The sequence below is a fragment of the Sapajus apella genome, unplaced genomic scaffold, assembly GCF_009761245.1.
Source record: "Sapajus apella isolate SASKATOON/1434 unplaced genomic scaffold, GSC_monkey_1.0 scaffold38, whole genome shotgun sequence".
Lineage (NCBI taxonomy): Eukaryota > Metazoa > Chordata > Mammalia > Primates > Cebidae > Sapajus > Sapajus apella.
In genome coordinates, this window is record NW_022436978.1 from 18,217,336 (window position 1) to 18,237,822 (window position 20,487).

Below are 20,487 nucleotides of genomic sequence, written 5' to 3' on the forward strand. Positions count from 1 at the left end.
TATGGGGTCTTGCTGTGTTGCCCCAGCTGACCTAACTTTCTGGGCTCCAGTGATGCACTCATCTCTGCCTCCCAAAGTGCTGGGATTACAGGCTTGCAGCCCCTCCTAGCTCATCACCGTGTTAGCAGCCCATGGTGGAGTTATCTTTTATTTGCTGTCTTTTAGTCCTCCCAATGCCACGTGCATCTTGTCAAAAGCCATTAGCTTAATCCAGAATTGATGGCAGGTGCCTGTAATCCCAGCTACTTGAGAGGCTGAGGCAAGAGAATCACGTGAAATTGGGAGGTGGAGGTTGCAGTGAGCCTAGATCAAGCCTCCATCCTAAGCGACAGAGCAAGACTCCGTCTCAAAAAAACAAAGAAAGCAAAGACTTCACCTCTAATTTTCTTCCAGAAATAGGTGAGTTCTAAATAATAGATATCCAGATCATAGGCAGATATTTGAATACAGAATTTTTTTTTAAGTCGGGTCTGGCTCTGTTGCTCAGGCTGGAGTAAGGTGGCTCAATTATGGCTTACTTTAACCTGAAACTCTTGGGCTTAGGTGATCCTCCCACCTCAGCCTCCCAAGTAGCAGGAACTACAGGCATGCACCACCATGCCCAGCTAATTATTTTTTTTCTGTAAACACATAGTCTTGCTATGTTGCCCAGGCTGGTCTTAAACTCCTGTCCTCAAGGAATTCACCCACTTTGGTCTCCAAAACCACTGGGATCACAGGCGTGAACCACACCACACCTGTGTGGCCAGAATAGAGATTTTTTTCAAGACCAGACTTTCTGTCTTCTTTGACTTATGATTTGAAACTGTTTATCAAGATTTCCTTGAAACTCGGCTGGGTGTGGTGGCTCACATCTGAAATCCCAGCACTTTGGGAGGCCTAGGAAGGTGGATCACTTGAGGTCAGGAGTTAGACCAGCCTGGACAACATGAGGAAACCCTATCTCTACTAAAAATACAAAAATTAGCCAGGCGTGGTGGCTAGTGCCTGTAATCCCAGCCCCAGGGAGGCTGAGGCAGGAAAGGATGGCTTGAACCCGGGAGATGGAGGTTGCAGTGAGCCGAGATCGCGCCACTACACTCCAGCCTGGGTGACAGAGCAAGACTCTGTCTAAAATAATAATAATGATGATGATTAAAAAAAATAAAACCCAAAGAAACAAAAAATCACAAGCGGTTTTGATGTGGGAGGGAGGAGCTAATTTGAGGGTCTGGAGGGCAAGGTTGGGGAGTCATACTTTGTTTTCAATTAGATCTATCTATACACTTCCATGTGGGTCACCGAGGGAGAAGATTTTGAAGAAAGATGGCTAAGGAGAGAATTAGGGGGAAAACCTAAGTTTTGTTTCCCCCAAAGGATGTGTAGTTTTATGTGTCAACTTGACGAGGCTACAGTGCTCAGTTATTTAATCAAACATTATTTGAGGTGTTGCTATGAAAATATTTTGTAGAGGCTGGGCACGGTGGCTCATATCTGTAATCCCAGCACTTTGGGAGGCTGAGGCGGATGGATCACGAGGTCAGGAGTTCAAGACCCCCCTGGTTAACATGGCAAAGCCATGTCTCTACTAAAAAATACAAAAATTAGCCGGGCGTGGTGGTGGGCGCCTGTAATCCAAGGTACTCAGAAGGCTGAGGCAGAAAGAATTGCCTATACCTGGGCGGTGGAGATTGCAGTGAGCTGAGATTTTGCCACTGCACTCCAGCCCGAGCAGCAGAGTGACACTCCCTGGCCCTGGGTGGCAGCTCAGTTGCTAAAAATTTCATTGGTAGACCGGGAACAGTGGCTCACACCTGTAATCTCAGCACTTTGGGAAGCCACGGTGGGCAGATCATTAGGTCGGGAGTTCGAGACCAGCCTGGCCGACATGGCAAAACCCCGTCTCTACTAAAAATACAAAAATTGGCTGGTTGTGTTGGCAAACGCCTGTAATCCCAGCTACTCGGGAGGCTGAGGCAGGAGAATTGCTTGAACCCAGGAGGCGGAGGTTGCAGTGACCCGAGATCGTGCCATTGCACTCCAGCCTGGGCAACAAGAGCAAGACTCTGTCTCAAAAAATAAAAGATTTCATTGGTGGTGACCTGAGAAAATATCCTGTTGGAGGGGAATGCAGTGGCAGGTGTGATTTCACAAGCGCTTAACACTATGGGAGAACAATGCCTGCAGAGACAGCAGAAGGGGTTGCTTCCTGCTACATTGTATTGATGGTCCCGCAGGCTGTTAACAAGCCTGACAGTAGGAGGGCCTGGGGGGCAGCTTATGAGAAAGGCATTATCTTCTATAGAGGAAAGACGGTTTTGAACAGCCGTTCAAAAATCTAATTGCAAGCTGGGCTTCCTGGCTCATGCCTGTAATGCTGGCACCTTGGGTGGCCGAGGTGGGAGGATTGCTTGAGACCGGGAGTTTGAGACCAATGTGAGCAACATAGAGATTCCTGTCTGTGAATAAATTAGCTGGGCATGGTGGTGCTCACCTGTGGTCCCAGCTATTCAGGAGGCTGAGGTGGGAGGATAGCTTGAGTCCAGGAGGTCACGGCTGCAGGGGGCAGTGATCTCGCCACTGCACTCCAGCCTGGGTGACAGGGCAAGACCCTATCTCAAAAAAGAAAAAAAAAAAATTGGAAGTCTATAGAGCTTCAAAGACATTTGAATGCCTGGTGCAGGCAGGTCTGGTATGCAAAGGGCAGGGCCCTGGTGGGGAAGTCTAGGATCCTGAAGCATGGGGCAGGCACACTGAGATGGACTCCACCAGTGATATTTGGCTCTGGGAAAGCCCGGCACTTCCGGGATTTCAGATGCAGCCCAGCGTCCCCAACGTGGTGCTAGCACATTGGCTGCCTGAAAGATGCTCCTGAAGCCTCTCTCACAAGGCAAGAGGTGGCCCCCGCAGGAGTTGCCTCACCTCCTCTCCTCCTTGCCAGGCTGAGAACTAGGATTAAAATGCAAATGAACGCATGCTGGGCCTGACTGAGGCAGGAGAATAGGGGAGTTGGCGTTAGCAGGGTTTCAGCAGGTGCAGCAGTTCCCATGGGCAGGGGAACAGCAGGTGCACGAGCACACAGGAGCAGGAGAGCCGCAGGCACCACGTAGAGGTCACACCCTTGCTGCGGTGACAACAAGCCACTTCAGCCCCGATTGGCTGCCGGCCAGTCCTTCGTGGGGTATGGTCAATTGGAGGCCTCTGACGGGTGCCTAGGGGTTTTGCTGGGTTCTTTCCTACTTAATAAAAACCCTAACTGAGGAGGCTCTTCAGCAGCTGCTTGCTCTAGCCCGCTCCCACTCTGCGAATCGTCTTCCAGAAATCTGTACCCATTCTGTGGCCTTGTGTTTAATTCTTTGTCCAATACGCCAAGAACCTGGACAACTCACATTTAGGACTTTCTTTTTTTCTTTCTTTCTTTATTTTTTTTGTTGGGCACCTATAATCCATTTATTTTGAGACAGTCTCACTCTGTCGCCCAGGCTGGAGTGCAGTGGCGCGATCTTGGCTCATTGCAACCTCCGCCTCCTGGGTCCAAAGGATTCTCCTGCCTCAGCCTCCTCCCAAGTAGCTGGGATTATAGGTGCCCACCACCATGCCTAGCTAATTTTTGTATTTTTAGTAGAGATGGAATTTCACCATGTAGGGCAGGCTGGTCTTGAGCTCCCGACCTCAGGCGATCTTGGCCTTCCAAAGTGCTGGGATTACAGGCGTGAACCACTGCACCCTGCCCCAGCTAATTTTTTAAAATTTGGGGTCTCACCATGTTGCCCAGGCTGGTCTGGAAATCCTGGACTCGAGTCATCTTCCCATCTTACAAAGTGCAAAGATACAGGTATGAGCTACCACACTTGGCCTACACAAGTCAACAAATGACCTCAGCCAGTGAGTTAGCTAGCCTGTTACAGAGGACAACAGTGTTTGCACAATGTGTACATGAGTGGATGAACATGGTGGCAGAGACAGAGGCTACATACAGAACCAAACGCATGGCTTCCCAGTTGCCAAGGCCAGTCTAGCTACTGCAGGTTAAAACCACAATGAGATATCATTCCACAACCTCCAAAATGGATGCAATTCAAAAGACCGGCAATACCCAGTGTTGATGAGGAACTGCTATCAATTACTGATAGAAAAAAGATACCATCTTTTTTTTTTTTTTTTTGAGACAGAGTTTCGCTCTTGTTACCCAGGCTGGAGCGCAATGGCGCGATCTCGGCTCACTGCAACCTCCGCCTCCTGGGTTCAGGCAATTCTCCTGCCTCAGCCTCCCGAGTAGCTGGGATTACAGGCACGCGCCACCATGCCCAGCTAATTTTTTGCAGTTTTAGTAGAGATGGGGTTTCACCATGTTGACCAGGATGGTCTCGATCTCTTGACCTTGTGATCCACCCGCCTCGGCCTCCCAAAGTGCTGGGATTACAGGCGTGAGCCACTGCGCCCGGCGATACTATCATTTTAGAAAAAACTTTTTGGTGGTTTCTTATAAACTTAAACCTATAACTATCCCCAGGTTTGGCAACCCTTTTCTGTAAAGGGAAAGACGGACAGTAAATATTTTAGGGTTTTTGGGCCAGATGGTTTCTACGGCAACTATTCCACTCAGCTGTTGTGGCATGAAAGCAGCTGTAGACAAGGTGTTTAAAAAAAAAAAAAAAAAAGAAAGGCTTGTCTATATTCTATATTCAGAAATCTTTATTTGTAAATATAGGTAGCTGGGCCAGGCACGGTGGCTGACACCTGTAATCCTAGCACTTTGGGAGGCCGAGGAGGGTGGATCATGAGGTCAGGAGTTGGAGACCAGCCTGAGCAACATGGTGAAACCCTGTCTCTACTGAAATACAAAAGTTAACCGGGTGTGGTGGTGGGTGCCTGTAATCCCAGTTACTTGGGAAGCTGAGGTAGGAGAATTGCTTGAACCTGGGAGGCAGAGGTTGCAGGGAGCCAAGATTGCACCACTGCACTCCAGACTGGGTGACAGAGGGACACTCCATCTCAAAAAAAAAAAAAAAAAAAAAAAAAAAAGGTTGCTGGGCTATGAGCTCTAGCTTGCTGGCCCCTGTTCTCTTTACTAGAAATTCAACAACTAGGTATACACGCACGATGAGTAAGTACTATGTCCACAGAAAGAGGCGAAAAATACTCACGGTGGCTTTATTCAAAATCATCAAAACCTGGAAGCAATCCAAATGTGTATCATCATCAGGAGAACAAATCGTGGTAGTTTCTCACTTTTCCTTTCTTTTTTTTTTTTTTTAGATGAAGTCTTGTTCTTTCACCCAGGCTGGAGTGCGGTGCTGTGACCTCGCCTCACTGCAACCTCCGCCTCCCAGGTTCAAGTGATTCTCCTTCCTCAGCCTCCTGAGTAGCTGGGATTACAGGTATGCGCCACCATGCCTGGCTAATTTTTGTATGTTTAGTAGAGACAGGGTTTCACCATGTTGGCCAGGTTGGTCTTGAACCCCTGACCTCAGGTGATCTGCCCCCATCACCTCCCAAATTGCTGGGATTACAGGCGTGAGCCACCATGCCAGGCCAATTGCGGTATTTTCATTTAACAAAACACACACAACATGAATAAAATTCAGACATATATTGAGTTAAAGAAGCATACCACTAAAGAGTACATACTGTGTATTGGTTATCTTTTGCTGTATAACAAATCACCCCAAAACTTAGTGGCTTAAAATAACAGCTATTTATTCAGCTCACGATTCTGTAGAACAGCAATATGGACTGGGTTTGCTAGGGCTATGTATTAGTCAGAGTTCTCCAGAGACAAAACCACTAGGATATATATAGGTGTATGAGAAGGGATTTATGAAGATTGGCTATGTGATTATGGAGGCTGGCAAGTCCCATGACAGGCTGTCTGCAAGCTGAGAAGACCCCAGGATGCTTAATGGCATGGGTCAGTCCAAGTCCAGAGGCCTAAGAACCCAGGGTGAGAGTGCAGGGGACAAGAGGGGACTGATGTAAGTCCTCGAGCCCAAAGACAGAAGAGCCTCAAGGTCTGATGTCCCAGGGCAGGACAAGTGCGTATACCAGCTCCAGGAGAGACAGAGGCCAATGAGCTTTTCCTTGGGTTTTGTTCTCTCTGTGTTCCCAGCGGACTGGATGGGGCTGCCACGTGAGGATGGATCCTCCTCACTTAGTCCACTGAATCGCACATGCCACTCTCCTCTGGAAACACCTTCATAGACACACCCCAAAATAATGTGTGATGGTTAATACTGAGTGTCAACTTGACTGGATTGGAGGATACAAAATATTGATCCCGGCTGTGTCTGTGAGGGTGTTGCCAAAGGAAATTAACATTTGAGTCAGTGGGCTGGGGAAGGCAGACCCATCCTTCATCTGGGTGGGCACCATCTAATCAGCTGCCAGCACGGCTAGAACATAAGCAGGCAGAAAATGTGAAAAGAGAGATCGGCCTCGCCTCCCAGCCTACATCTTCCTCCCAGGCTGGATGCTTCCCAGCCTCGAATGTCAGACTCCAAGTTCTTCAGTTTTGGAACTCGAGCTGGCTCTCCTTGCTCCTCAGCCTGCAGGAGGCCTGTTGTGGGACCTTGTGATCGTGTGAGTTAATACTTAATAAACTCCCCTTTATGTATATATATCTATTCCTCTAGCTCCGTTCCTCTAGAGAACCCTGACTAACGCATAATGCTTCACCAGTTATCTGGATGTTCTTTAATCCAGTCAGGCTGACACCTAAAATCAATCAGCACAGGCTGATCTGATCTCGGCCAGGTGCCCTCAGGCATCTGCGGTCACCTGCTGGGTCAGCTGCTGCTGGCTGGTAGAACCACCAATTTACAGGAAATGCAAAGGACAAACGACCATATTAAAAGAGACTAAGAGGAGACAGTAGCAAAACCTGAACTTTGGGAAACTACAGAACAATTTAAATTCTTTTTAAAAAGGAGTCAAGGGAATTAAAAGAGATATAGAAGAACCTAAAGATTGAGAGAATCACAAGAAATGTACCAACCGACTGTAAAGGCTGGACCTTTTTTGGAAGATGGTTCAAATAAACTGCAAATATTAAATTGTATAAAGTTTAAAAGGAAGAAAAATATAGTCCAGTTGGAGTGGCTCATGGCAATTATTCCAATACTTTGGGAGGCTGATGGGGGAGGATCACTTGGGCCCAGGAGTCTGAGGCTACTGTGAGCCATGATCATGCCACTGCATTCCAGCCTGGGCTACGGGCTGTTCTAAAATACGATCAGTGGGTGGAGTTACAGAGAGCAGCACACCAGCTTCCATCTCTGTACCACCACTTCCACGTCCCCCCCTCAGTATTTTCTTCAATCGGATTTAAACATGACTCGTTAAAGTCATGTCTGTTTCTTGTAGAACTTTGCAAAGTGTAGAACATTATTAAGAAGTGATGTTGAGAAGGAGTGGTGAATGAAACAGCTCTACCTCTCAGAGACAAAACCATATGGAATGTTAAAAAATCAAAAAGCATTTACCAAAAAATTAGCCAGGTGTGGTGGTGTACACCTGTAATCCCAGCTACTCAGGAGGCTGAGGCGTGAGAATCACTTGAATCTGGGAAATGGAGTTTGCAGTGAGCCGAGATTGGACCATCGCACTCCAGCCTGGGCAACAGAGCAAAACTCCGTCTCAAAAAAAAAAAAAAAAGAAAAAGAAAAAAGAAACATTTGGGAAATCCAGGTGAAGACTGCTATTCTTGCAGCCTTTCTGTGAGTTTGAAGCTATATCAAAACAAAACATGTTAAAATTATGTATTTTTGGATAGTATCAGCCTAAATAAGGAACAAAGAGAGGTTATATACAAGAAAAAGATACTGATTTTGGAATAAGGCATTGCAATGGGAGTAAGCTCTTTAACGGAAAAGACGAGGAGTGTTACATAATCGTTTTGAAATAATGATGCTTGGCTACAAAGATGAATAACATGGGTGATGCCAGTGCAGGGTGGCACAGGCAGCTGCCGGATGCATGTTCTTACTGAAGTACTTCTTGTGTAAGGTTGTGATGGCCTTTGTGCAAGGTTGTGGTTGTCAGGCCTGCACGTACAAGCCCGGACCCAGAAAGTCTGAAGTCCCGCCTGCCTCAGAGATCACCCCCCATCCCCCCCACCCCTCCCACCTCCCACCCCCCCACCTCCCCCTACCCCTCCCACCTCCCACCCCCGCACCTCCCCCTACCCCCCCATCTCCCACCCCCCCACCTGCAATCGCCATTATGCCATTATCCCTCATCGCCCAGAGGAGCTTCCCCCACATTGAGCTTTTCACCCCACTATGCCATCTTTTTTTTTTTTTTTTTGAGACGGAGTTTCGCTGGTTACCCAGGCTGGAGTGCAATGGCGCGATCATCTCCACTCACCGCAACCTCCGCCTCCTGGGTTCAGGCAATTCTCCTGCCTCAGCCTCCTGAGTAGCTGGGATTACAGGCACGCGCCACCGTGCCCAGCTAATTTTTTGTAGTTTTAGTAGAGACGGGGTTTCACCGTGTTGACCAGGATGGTCTGGATCCCTTCACCTTGTGATCCACCCGCCTCGGCCTCCCAAAGTGCTGGGATTACAGGCGTGAGCCACCGCGCCCGGCCCACTATGCCATCTTAATTGTTCTTATGATAATATGAATACTCCTCACCCCACCCTGCCATCTAAACTGTTCTTGCTCTGTGAATACCCCCCCACCCAGCCCACCCTACCATCTTAACTACTCTTAGCCTTACCCCACCCCCCATTGTAACTGAACTTATGGTAATGTATTCTCCTTGCCCCTACCGGCACCACTGTAACTGATCTTACTCTGTAACACCCCTGCCCCCTCCCCAAATGATTTGCCCCAACCTATAAAACCAACTCCTATCCCACTGCCTTTTGCTGATGCCCTTTTCGGCCTCGGCCCACCTGCACCCAGGTGAATAAACAGCCAGGTTGCTCACACAAAGCCTGTTTGGGTGGGGGGGTCTCTTCATTCAAAGCTCCTGTTTTAACAGTGGTTTGGCAGTCTTTTGTGACACTTTTTGTTATCAGGAATGCAAGCATGAAAACACTCTCTTTTTAAAATTGTACTTTAAGTTCTGGGGTACACATGCAGAACGTGCAGATTTGTTATATAGGCATACACGTGCCATGGTGGTTTGCTGCATCCACCATCAGCACGTCATCAAATTCGCTATTTCTCCTAATGCTATTCCTTCCCTGTACTCTTACAGTGTGGTATTCTTTTCATATGCTACAAGATACTTTAATTTTTTTGATTTCTTGGAGACAATCTCTCACTGTTACCCAGGCAGGAGTACAATGGCATGATAAGAGCTCATTGTAGCTTCAAACTCCTGGATTCAGGTGATCCTCCTGCCTGGGTCTCCCAAGTAGCTGGGACTACAGGCATGCATCATCATGCCCAGTTTTAAAAAAAAAAATTTGTACAGATGGGGGTCTCACTATGTTGTCCAAGCTGGTCTCAAGCTGCTAGGCTTAAGCGGTCTTCCCACCTCAGCCTCCCAAAGTGATGGGGTCACAAGACATGAGCCGCAGCTGCCAGGAACTCTTGTCCAGCAAGAGGATCCAACCTGAGTGGGGGGTGCACGGGAAGAAAAAGGAGACAGAACAGGCAGGGTCAGGAGAGTTGAGGAACAATGTTCCACCAACAACTTTATTCCACAGAGACTTCGATTATATACATTTTTCAGGTTCTGGTTTACGTCAGTGTAAGAGAAAAAACAGATCACTAATTCACATACTCTATACATAAGGATGGCAGACACACAATCGGTGGTCGTAAAAGGTAATGGTCATTCCTGGTGCTCATAAAAAACGTTTACATCAAGACATCGTTCCTTGTGACCGCAGGGTTTCCTGGTTCCCATCACCTGGTTATCTTTTAACAGGATTCTCCTTTTTCTGTTCCTGACTCAACTTTATCTCAACTTCCCTCTTTCAGGTGTCCCTGTGTCTGGGCTCCACCACCCATCTTGTGAAACTCACTTTGCAAGTATTCATATGTTGTATTGGACCGAGTGTAGAAAGTTATCACCAAGACAAAAGTATGCCAGATTGCAGGGTCATTTATTATGCCGGCGACCACAGAGGACTCACGTCTCTTCAAGCTGTGGTGCCAAAAGGAGGGTGCCATGATTTTTTATACCCGAAAAACCACCTTGGGAGTGGGGGTGAGGGGCGGGGATGGGGATGAAAAGGTTTCGGACATTCCAAGGGCTAGGGGATTCTGTGATTCACCTCCTGCGTGGAGACAAGGGCGGGGGTCTCCAGACATTCCAAGGGCCAGGGGACTTTTGTCATTCTGTTTGTTACTTCAGTGGTTTACAGAAGTCAAGATATACATTTGTTTACACATCGTCTGGGTGGTGATAGAAGTCACAGATTTTAGCAGTTACTGATAAGAAAAGGTAAGCAGCTTTACATAGTTTTGAAGAACAAACTAGCAGTTCTATTTACAGAGGCCAAGGACAGTAGTTATTGTGAGGAGAATGGGGCAGCCATTTCAACTTATCTAAAAACAGTTTTGCATTTTATAAAATAGTGTTGCTCAGGTTCTGGCTCTAGGCCAGCACAATATCACACATATATGGTTGGGTTCCCACACGCAGCACCCAGTGCAGTTAATATTTTATTTAGAATTTTTCCATTGATATTTATAAGTGAAAATGATCTGTCGTGTGCATGATATCTTTGTTGATTTTGGTGTCAAAATGTTTACTTTTTAAAAAGAATTTGGAACACTTCCATCTTTTTTATTTTCTGGGAGAGAATTAATAGCGTTTGAGTCAACTACTCATTTGTGTGGAATTTTGTTGCAGGACAAGGTGGGCTTTTGTAACTTTCCGGGGTGAAGGTGAAGGTGGAAGTGGGGGGTGGAAGCAAGGGCAGTTCTTGATCAACTTCTCTAGTTTTTCTATGGTAATGGTTTGCTTAAATTTTGTCTCTTCCAGGATCGATTTTGATAAATTGTATTTTCTTGTAACATCATTCATTCCATCCAGAGTTCTAAGTTTACTTGAAGTTAAGCAAAATTAGTATCTTACAGATCTACAATTTGTTTCCCCTGTCTGTGATTTTTCCCTGCTTATGTTTTTTAAATCATGTCAAATGTGCGTTTTTCTCTCTTTATTTCTGATTTGGTAACTATTTTATGAATTTTTGTGAACCTGTGGGTATATTAGTCCTTTGATACTGGCTTTCGGAATTCATTTATTTCTTCCTTTATCTTCACTAATTTCTTCCTCCAGCTTTCCTCCCGAAGCATCCACCTGTAGTGTTTGCAGCATCTTTAGCCTCTAGATATTCCTCTTTGCTGTTTGACTTCCTCTTTTTCCCAATAGAAGGAACACGTGTTTCAAGCTCAGGTGGTTTAAAGATTTTCAATTTAGCTTATTTATTTATTCTCCCCTGAGAGCACTAGAGAATTGTGTATCCTGCTGTCCATCCGCATCTGGCTTTTTCCCACGGGGTCTTTTCCCAGAAGCTGATGAGGGCGAAGGAACCCCGCGAGGGCAGGAAGAAAGTGACAGAGAGCCAGGAGGCCGAGGAAGGGAAAACCCCTTCCCGGAGTCGGCGCAGGCTCAAGGGGCGCAGAAACAAAGGCCACACCCCCCGCGGGCACGTGGCCAGACTGACCAATCGTCGCTGCGGAAGCCGGACTCTGGCCTCTGATTGGCGTTTGTGGAGACGCCCTCACAGTCTCGGATCGGCCCCAAGCGAGGCCGAGGCTCCGACGGTGGCCGGCAGGGCTCTCGAGGCTTCGGGGCGGAGGGTCCGGTTCGGCGCGTGGGACGCGGCCGCAGCTGTGCCGGGGAGTAGCGGAGCGGCGGGGACCCAAGGACATGGCGGCGGTCTCCGCGGTGTCGGCACTGCTGGCGGCGGCGGCGGCGGAGAGGAACCGGTGGCAGCGGCTCCCGAGCCTGCTCCTGCCGCCGAGGTGGGTGGAGGGGCCATGGCGCCGAGGGGGGCGCTTGCACCCGGGTGGGCGGCGGGACGGGGGGTCGCGGTGGGGAGGACGGAAGAAAGCCCCGCCGCTGGCGCGGGGTCCTGCGGGCAGTCTCGGCGTCGGGAGGACCCCCACGGCGGCCTCCGCGCACCTCGCCCGCGCGCGCCGCTCTGAGGAGGGGCCCGCCGTCCCCCGGGCGTCGCTCGCCGCCGCGGCAGCTCGTAGCCGTTTTCCTCGGCGTCCGCGGCGCCCCTTCGGTGGGAGCGTGGCGACCATCCCGCTCCAGGGAAGCCCCAGCGGATCCGCGGCTTGCTCAGCGGACAGCTGGTCAGGACGGGGGCCAGGATGCCCGCGAAGCCGTTTTCAGCTCGGCTGTGCCCCGCCGGGCGTCGGTCCTGGGAAGGACGCCTGCAGTTCCTTCGCGTGGTTGGAAGGAGCGACGTCGTCGGGAGGAGAGGGTTCCTTCCACCGAGCTGGGGAACCTCGCAGCCGGGGTCCAACAACGCTGTCGCGTGACTCCCTTTAGCTCACCTGCCTCCAGCTCTTGTTTCAAATCTTGAGCTCTGGCCTTTGGTGGCGGTAACTGGCAGCGAAAACACCCTCGGGCTCGTAGATAGCTTGCTGCTTTGTTGTCTTTGGGTTAATGGCTATCGTCATCCTCCGTCATTGTGGAAAGACAGTTTAGTGTTCAGGGGCACAGACTCTGCAGTCAAGGTTGAGGTCTTGTTAGCCACTCACCAGGTGTGTGACTTTGGATAAGTTGCTTAATGTTTCTTCTTTAATTTCCTCACCTTGGAGGAGATGATACTAGTACCTTGGGTTGTGAAAATTCAATGAATTAACGCATGGAAAGAGGTTTAAGCAGAATCTGGTACATAAAATCAACCTATAAATGCAAAATCAACCGTTTACATGAACATTTGGTTGCATTTATTTTCCAGAAATTATTGTAGATGGCCTTTTTAGTGACTTGTAGGGCTGCCCAGAGAAACATGAGAAAATTGGTTCTTTTGTTCCCCTGGTTTTTCTTTTCTTAGGTGTGCAGGGCTCTTCAGGATACAGACCCATTTTCTCCCTCTCTTCCCTTTCAAAGATTGGCTATTGTCTACAGAACTATTCTCAAGTATGTGTCACCCTGGAGAGTGTTAGAGTTGTTGATGGCTTATAAAAGTAAAACTCTGGGCCAGGAGAGTTCATTCATGCCTGTATTCTCAGAACTTTCCCAGCACTGTGAGATCCAATGTGGGTGGATTGCGTGAGTTCAAGACCAGCCTGGGCAACATAGTAAGACCTCATCTTTACAAAACATTAAAAAATTAGCCAGATGTAGTGGCACACACTTGTAGTCACAGCTACTTGGGACGATGAGGTGGGCGAGGATGAGGTGGGCGAGGATGGGGTGGGCGAGGGTGAGGTGGGCGAGGGTGAGGTGGGCGAGGATGGCTTGAGCCCAGGGGTTCCAGGCCACACACCACTGTACTCCATCCTGGGTGACATCCGAATCAAAAAAAAATCAGTACAGATAGTTTACATTATTTTTATGTTATGAATCTCTAGTAGCTCAAAGAAAATAATCTCTAGTGGCAGAATTATAGATATGACAATAAGCTGGTATGGAGCTACCTTGAATCTGGGAAGCAGCTTCTTAATCTTGTTTAAGCCATTGTTTTTACGCTTCAGCTTAGATAATTGTGAAAAATGGAATAGATGGATCATAACATTGTTGGGATAGAAGATTATAGTTAAGTGTGATCTCTCTCTCTCTCATTCTCCCTCTTTCTTTCTCTTTCCCTTCTGTCTTCAATAGAAGATTGCAAAAGAAAGCTTTACGTCAACAGTAGCTTGAAACTTAATCAGACTCTTAAGCTAGCTTTACCAAGAAGCAACCATTTAATAGATAACGTCTGCCAGAATAGGCCTTGAAACTTATCAGAAACCTGTCTGAAGAATGTGAAGGGCAAACAGTGCTAGACAATACCTCATAAAGATCAGGAAAAGTGATCCCCCTCCTGCAAGGTCGAGAAGGCAGGGCTGACTGAATTGGAAAGGAATGGGAGAGTGGCAGTCTCCTGAGGAAGCAGCTCATGGAACTCTCCTGCCAAAGCTGTGGGTCTTCCCAGCAGCCCCTCATGGATGGCAGCACCAGATTGTACATTGTAGGGGGATGAGTGTGTGACACATATAGATGTATAAATGTCTCCTGCATCTCAGTGCCAGTGAAATAAAGTATATACTGCTATCTAGTTACATAGATTCAAATGCACCGCTGTGCTTTTATCTTGTGCTTTGTGAATCTAAAACAGCTAGTTAGTCCTTTATAACTGTATCTTCCAGGTATAGACAAAAGGGTAGGTGGAATTGCTTCTGTGATTTGTTGGTTTCCCTGCCTATGCTCTTTTTTTTGTTTGTTTTTTTGAGACAGAGTCTTACTCTGTCGCCCAGGCTGGAGTGTGGTGGGGTGATCTTGGTTCACTGCAACCTCTGCCTCCCGAGTTCAAACGATTCTCCTGCCTCAGCCTCCCGAGTAGCTGGAATTATAGGTGCCCGCCATCATGCCCGGCTAATTTTTGTATTTTTAGTGGAGATGGGGTTTCACCGTGTTGGCCAGGCTGGTCTCGAACTCTTAACCTCAGGTCATTTGTCCGCCTCAGCCTCCCAAAGTGCTGGGATTATAGGCATTAGCCACCGTGCCCTGCCCACATAGGCTCTTTAGCTGATACTTCATAGACATTTTATTTCTTTGTTCCTAAAGTGAATCTGGACTGTTTCCTGTCAGCTTTTGGTTAATGCTTCAGTGTTACCTTATTATATAAACAGGTATCATGAAACTTAAAAAATTGTTGATACTTCTGCCTCAAGATGCTGTAAGTCATTTTCTCTCCCCATTTCTCTATTTTCTTTTAATACAAGGATTTGGAATAGAATTGTATAGTACTTTCAAATCTGAGAGGTCCCTTTAAGATTACCTCTTGCAGTCTCACCTCAGGTTGGAGAACACTGAGGCCCCAGATACCAAATCTTGCTTCCTCAACGGGGATGATACCGCCACCAAAGGGGTGGAAATGGATTCTTGGGAGGGCCAGAAAACCATGTTGTCATGGTTCACGGCCTTCCGAAGCTCAACCTCACCCCTCCCTTCCTACAAGGAATAAAATCTTTAAAAAATTTTCTTATTAGGAGGGTAATAATGGAAAAAAAAAAAAAAAAACAGTTTGAGGAACACTGATGTAAAGTGACTTGACGCTGGGCAAGCTGGCCATTGGAGGGACTTGGATGAGAACTTGGCGCTTCTGATCCCACAGCCAACATTCTTTCTGCTGCCTCTGTTTACCTTCTGTTTATTTCTTTGGTCTTACTTTTTACACGTCTGATGTTTAAACCTGATTAGTATTTTTCAAACTGTGGATTGACCAGCATATTTTAATAAAATAGGATAGAACTGAAAGTACCAAAAGGCAGAATGAGTCATTGTTAACAAAACGTCTGTTTTAATTGTGTGTGTCCTGGGTAGTTTGTATCGTGAGTTGTAGCCAAAATGGTTTCAAAAGGCTTAACTAGATGATCTTGATATACCTTGGTTGGTTAATCATCTCTGACCTTGTGGTCATATGCCAGCCTCAGGACCAAACAGATTGAGTGACATGCTGAAGGACAGGCAGTACAAGGGAAAACAGCCAGACCTCTAACTCTTGATTTCTAGGTTAGTTTTCTATCCACCAGGAAAGCTTTACTAAATCACTGTTATTTGGCTTAAGGTTTTGTGTTTTAAGAAACTTAAATTCTTTTAAAAGAATAATTGTGTTGCTTATTCTGTTTAATTACAATTCCATTTGGATTTATGTTATAGGACATGGATGTGGAGGCAAAGAACCATGAAGTACGCAACAACCACAGGTACTGAGCGGCTTTGTTCTGCCTGATTGTGCTTCAGATTGTGAACTAAGAAAGGGAACTGTTTAATCCCTTAATATGTGCGTAATAGAATTAGTTATAAATTTTGGATTTTCATGATGATTTTTAGAAAGTGTTAAGTCGTAGTTTTCACCTCTTTTTTATCAAATCTCTCTTGATGTTGAGCCTAAAATACAGAGCGCAGCCAGGCCGGTGTCTCACGCCCATAATCCCAGCACTTTGAGAGACTGAGGCAGTCAGATCAACTGAGGTCAGGAGTTCTCAACCAGCCTGGCCAACATGGTGAAACCCTGTCTCTATTAAAAACTACAAAAATTAGCTGGACATGGTGGTGGTTGCCTGTAATCCCAGCTACTTGGGAGGCTGTGGCAGTAGAATCTCTTGAACCCAAGCAGTGGAGGTTGCAGTGAGCTGAGATTGTGCCACTCACTCCAACCTGGGCGACAAAGTGAGACTCTGTCTGAAAAAAAAACTAAAAAATAAATAAAATGGCCGGGCGTGGTGGCTCATGCCTCTAATCTCAGCACTTTGGGAGGCCGAGGCGGGTGGATCACCTGAGATCAGGAGTTCAAGACCAGCCTGGCCAACATGGTGAAACCCTGTCTTTATATAAAAAAAAAATTTAAAAATAAAATAAATAAGTAAAATACAGAGAGCAATAATGGAGAAGATTTTATATTCGTGTTGTTCTGTCTGTTTGACCCTCTTAGTGTATTGGATTGGAAAATCCTAACTACGATGGTCAAAATCAGTGCTTTGAAAAAGCTATTTTAAGTAGCAAAACGCTTTTTTTCCACATAAAATTGAACATGGAATTCCCAACTATAAAACATATAAAAGTGTAATAAAGTACAACTTCCAGTTGATTGGGTATAACCCTCTACCTACCTGCTCTCCTCCCCTGCCCATACACATACATAGTCATCCAGCAGCCCCTGTGACAAGTCTTGGGCTCTATGGAGCCCCATGGAAAGACACTTAAATAATGTGCAACCTTATTGTTTTTTAAATAAGAGATAACTTTATTATGTTGAGCCTATGGATTATATTGAAGAAATAACTTTATTATGAACCGTCGAAGAACATTTATTTCATATGTGATATTAGAAGTACATTTTATATATGTATATGTTAGAAGTACATTTCATAAATTAGCCGGGTGTGGTGGCACACGCCTGTAATCCCAGCTACTTAGGAGGCTGAGACAGTAGAATCGCTTGAACCCAGATGGTGGAGGTTGCAGTGAGCCAAGATCACGCCACTGCACTCCAGCCCAGGTGACAGGATTCCGTCTCGAGGAAAAAAAAACCATTTTCTATACACAGTAGCTTGTCATTATGGTGGCAATGCCAGTAGGCTGGTGTAAGAGTCACTTGTGTTGCAAGAGAACCACACACCCCTGTGTACATAGGGGTAGAGGCAGAGGAACAGAGTGACGCAGAGCTAGGTTCAAATCCTGTATTCTTCCTTTAGCTCTGTAATTTTGGGCATAATAATAGCTTGAGCATTGGTTTCTTCATCTTTGAAATTGAGGTAACAATGGTAGTATCTATTTCATTAGGATTATTGTGAAAATTTAAGTCGTCGTTGAGTCTTTAGCACAGGACCCTGAGGCAAAGAAAGTGCATATTGAATGTTAGTTATTATTGGCCGGGCACAGTGGCTCACACCTGTAATCCAGCACCTTGGGAGGCCGAAGCAGGCGGATCACCCGAGATCAGGAGTTCAAGACCAGCCTGGCCAATGTGGTGAAACCCTGCTCTACTAAAAATATAAAAATTAGCTGGGTGTGATGACGGATGCCTGTAATCTCAGCTCCTCGGGAAGCTGAAGCAGGAGAACTGCTTGAACCCAGGAGGCAGACGTTGCAGTGAGCTGAGATCGCACCATCGTACTCCAGGCTGGGTGACAAGAGCAAAACACGGCCTCAAAAATAAATAAATAAATAGACTAAAGATTAGTTATGATTAACGATGATGATTTTTAACACTATTGTAATTTGATCCTTGGCAAAACAAAGCATCTTTTAATTTTAAGTAGTTCTGTATTTTAAGTTGAAAAAGCTGAGTAATTTATGTTCGTGAGTATCTTTAATTTCAGTGAAAAGAAGTGCACTAATATTAAAGTGGTCATTTTGGGCTCAGTTTTGCTAGTTTTACCAAAAAGCTTGAACTTACCAGTTCGAGTCCCAATCAGTCAGTTAATATCATATTCTCATTCTCATTCTTTGCTCTCCAGTAACATTTCTGTGTGATTTTCATGGTGTTTTAAACAGGAAGAAACATTACCAAGGTCCTCATTGCAAACAGAGGAGAAATTGCCTGCAGGGTGATGCGCACAGCCAGAAAACTGGGTGTACAGTCCGTGGCGGTTTATAGTGAGGCTGACAGGAATTCCATGCATGTAGATATGGTATGTTGTTAAAAACTGGAAGCCACATCTTACAAGTGATCACATTTATTCATTTACTGTGTCAGTATTTTAGTTCTTTATGATGACAGTTGATATTTGCTAATGGTAACAGGGTTGAAGTAGGTAAGTTCAGACTGCTCACTAATAATCCTTGGAACATTTTTCAAATACAGTGTCAGTTGAACTAAGCGGGGTGCTTCGTACAACAGTTGATTTACAGGCGAGGTCTTTATCTCCTTGAGGATTGATTAAAACAGTTCACAGAATGTTACTGATCCACAGACCACACTGAGTAATTCATGTCCGGAGTCCCTGTATACAAGGAGAAACATCCAGGCTCTATTTTTAGCAACTGCTACTTAGTGGCTAAGTGACCTTAGCCAAGTCACTTCATGTTTTGGAGCCTTGCTTCATCTGTAAAGTTATAACTAAAAAGACCCAACTCCCCTGAACTTTGTAAATATTATGAGTGAATTATTACTAGCTTTTTTTTTTTTTTTTTTTTTGACAAGAGTCTCACTCTGTTGCCCAGGCTAGAGTGCAGTGGAGTGTTCTTGGCTCACTGCAACCTCCGCCTCCCAGGTTAAAGTGATTCTCATGCCTCAGCCTCCTGAGTAGCTGGATTACAGACACATGCCACGGTGCCCAGCTAATTATTTGTATTTTTAGTAGACGTGGGGTTTCACCAGGTTGGTCAAATTCTGGCCTCAAGTGATCCACCTACCTCAGCCTTCCAAAGTGCTGGGATTAGGAGCATAAGCCACCACGCCCAGCCTATTAGGTACCAGCTTTTATCCACTAGAAAGAACTGTAACCATGGATGAATTCAGCTGTTGGCCTTCATTATGCCTGCAGCAAGACGCCAAGCACTGGCCCAAATCCATGGTGAGCAGTCTCACCTGGGCTTTCCTCACTGTACAGCAGGCCCATGTGGCTCACTAGCCACTTTTTTTCTCATTCTGTGCAATGACTATTTCAAACCTGTTTCGCTTCATTCCAACCTCCAATTCTCCTCTACCCACCTATTCACAGCAGATGGTCTTGATTTCACAGAGAAAATAAAATTGAGCTTCCTACCACAGAATCTGCTGACTTAGTTATGTCTGTATACATCTCTTCCCATCCAAGGCCAGTGCTCTGGATCGCTTTTATTTTTGTCTTTTTAAGAATTTTCCCAAAATAAGAGAGTAAATTTTGAATGTCTTACCATGAGAAATAACAGGTAAGTGAGATGATGGCTAGGTTAGTTAGCTTGATTCAATCATCACACATTGTATGCATGTGGCAAAACATCATATTGTACCCCATGAATATATACAATTATGATTTGTCAGTTAACATTAATAAAATGTAAAGCAAAACGAGACACTTCTATGTCAAAAAAGAATCTTCATTTTTTAGTGATGTGTCTTCAGCCACTCTCTACTAGGCTAATAATGTCCATGTCCCTAAATTTAGTGGAGTCTCCAGGCCTGAGCTGACTTGACCTCCCAGCAGGATTTAGCACCCTAGTAAACTGCTCCCTTCTTTTAGAAATAAATTCGTCTATGGCTTTCCCAACCTCTTGCCTTCTTGTCTTTTCTCAGTGCACTTTCTCTGGACCCTACCCATCTACCAGACCCTTCTGTTAAAATTCCTTGGGACTTGGTCCTTGACCCCTTTTTCTCAGTGTTTTCTCTTGTTCTGGCTCATTTCACATACTCCTATAGCTTTGAGAAAAACTCCCAAATTTCTATTTCAAGCCCAGACTTTCTTTTGAGCATGATACATCTATATCCAACAGCCCATTCAACTTCTCCACTTTGATATTGTCACAGGTACCAAACTAATGTGACTGAAATTGAACTCATGACCTTTCATCTGTACTGAACCTGCATTTCTTACAGACTTCCCTAACCCCATAGAGGACAACACCACGGCTAAGAAAAACAATAATGGCAGAGATCCAGAAGTCTTTGAACATTTTTCTCTCTTCTTTCCTACTCTAGATCCTTTTCCCTCTCATCTAGTAAATGACCAAGTACCATTAATTCTGTTTCCCAAACATTTCTATCCTCTTCTTTCTACTCCCTCCCACCTGTAACTTAATCACCTACCTACCTACCTTCCTTCCTTCCTTCCTTCCTTCCTTCCTTCCCTCCCTCCCTCCCTCCTTCCTTCCTTCCTTCCCTCCTTTTCTCTCTCTCTCTCTCCCCCCCTTTCTTTCCTTCCTTCCCTCCCTCCCTCCCTCCCTTTCTCTCTCTC

At 46.0% G+C, this 20,487-nt stretch overlaps 1 protein-coding gene across 5 annotated transcripts in view; it reads left to right on the forward strand.

Moving 5' to 3' along the window:
- Nucleotides 1-11,668: 11,668 nt before the first annotated feature.
- MCCC1 (methylcrotonoyl-CoA carboxylase 1) overlaps nucleotides 11,669-20,487 on the forward strand; it is an 85,653-nt gene continuing 76,834 nt past the window's right edge. For 2 of the 5 annotated variants that reach the window (XM_032298485.1, XM_032298487.1), the window contains exons 1-3: nucleotides 11,679-11,910; nucleotides 15,767-15,813; nucleotides 18,107-18,243. In XM_032298485.1, coding sequence (XP_032154376.1) covers nucleotides 11,816-11,910; nucleotides 15,767-15,813; nucleotides 18,107-18,243 — 279 coding nt within the window. In that variant the 5' untranslated portion in view covers nucleotides 11,679-11,815. Of the gene's footprint in view, nucleotides 11,911-15,766; nucleotides 15,814-18,106; nucleotides 18,244-20,487 lie in introns of those variants that run through there. The other 3 variants (XM_032298486.1, XM_032298488.1, XM_032298489.1) reach the window with 3 other exon arrangements.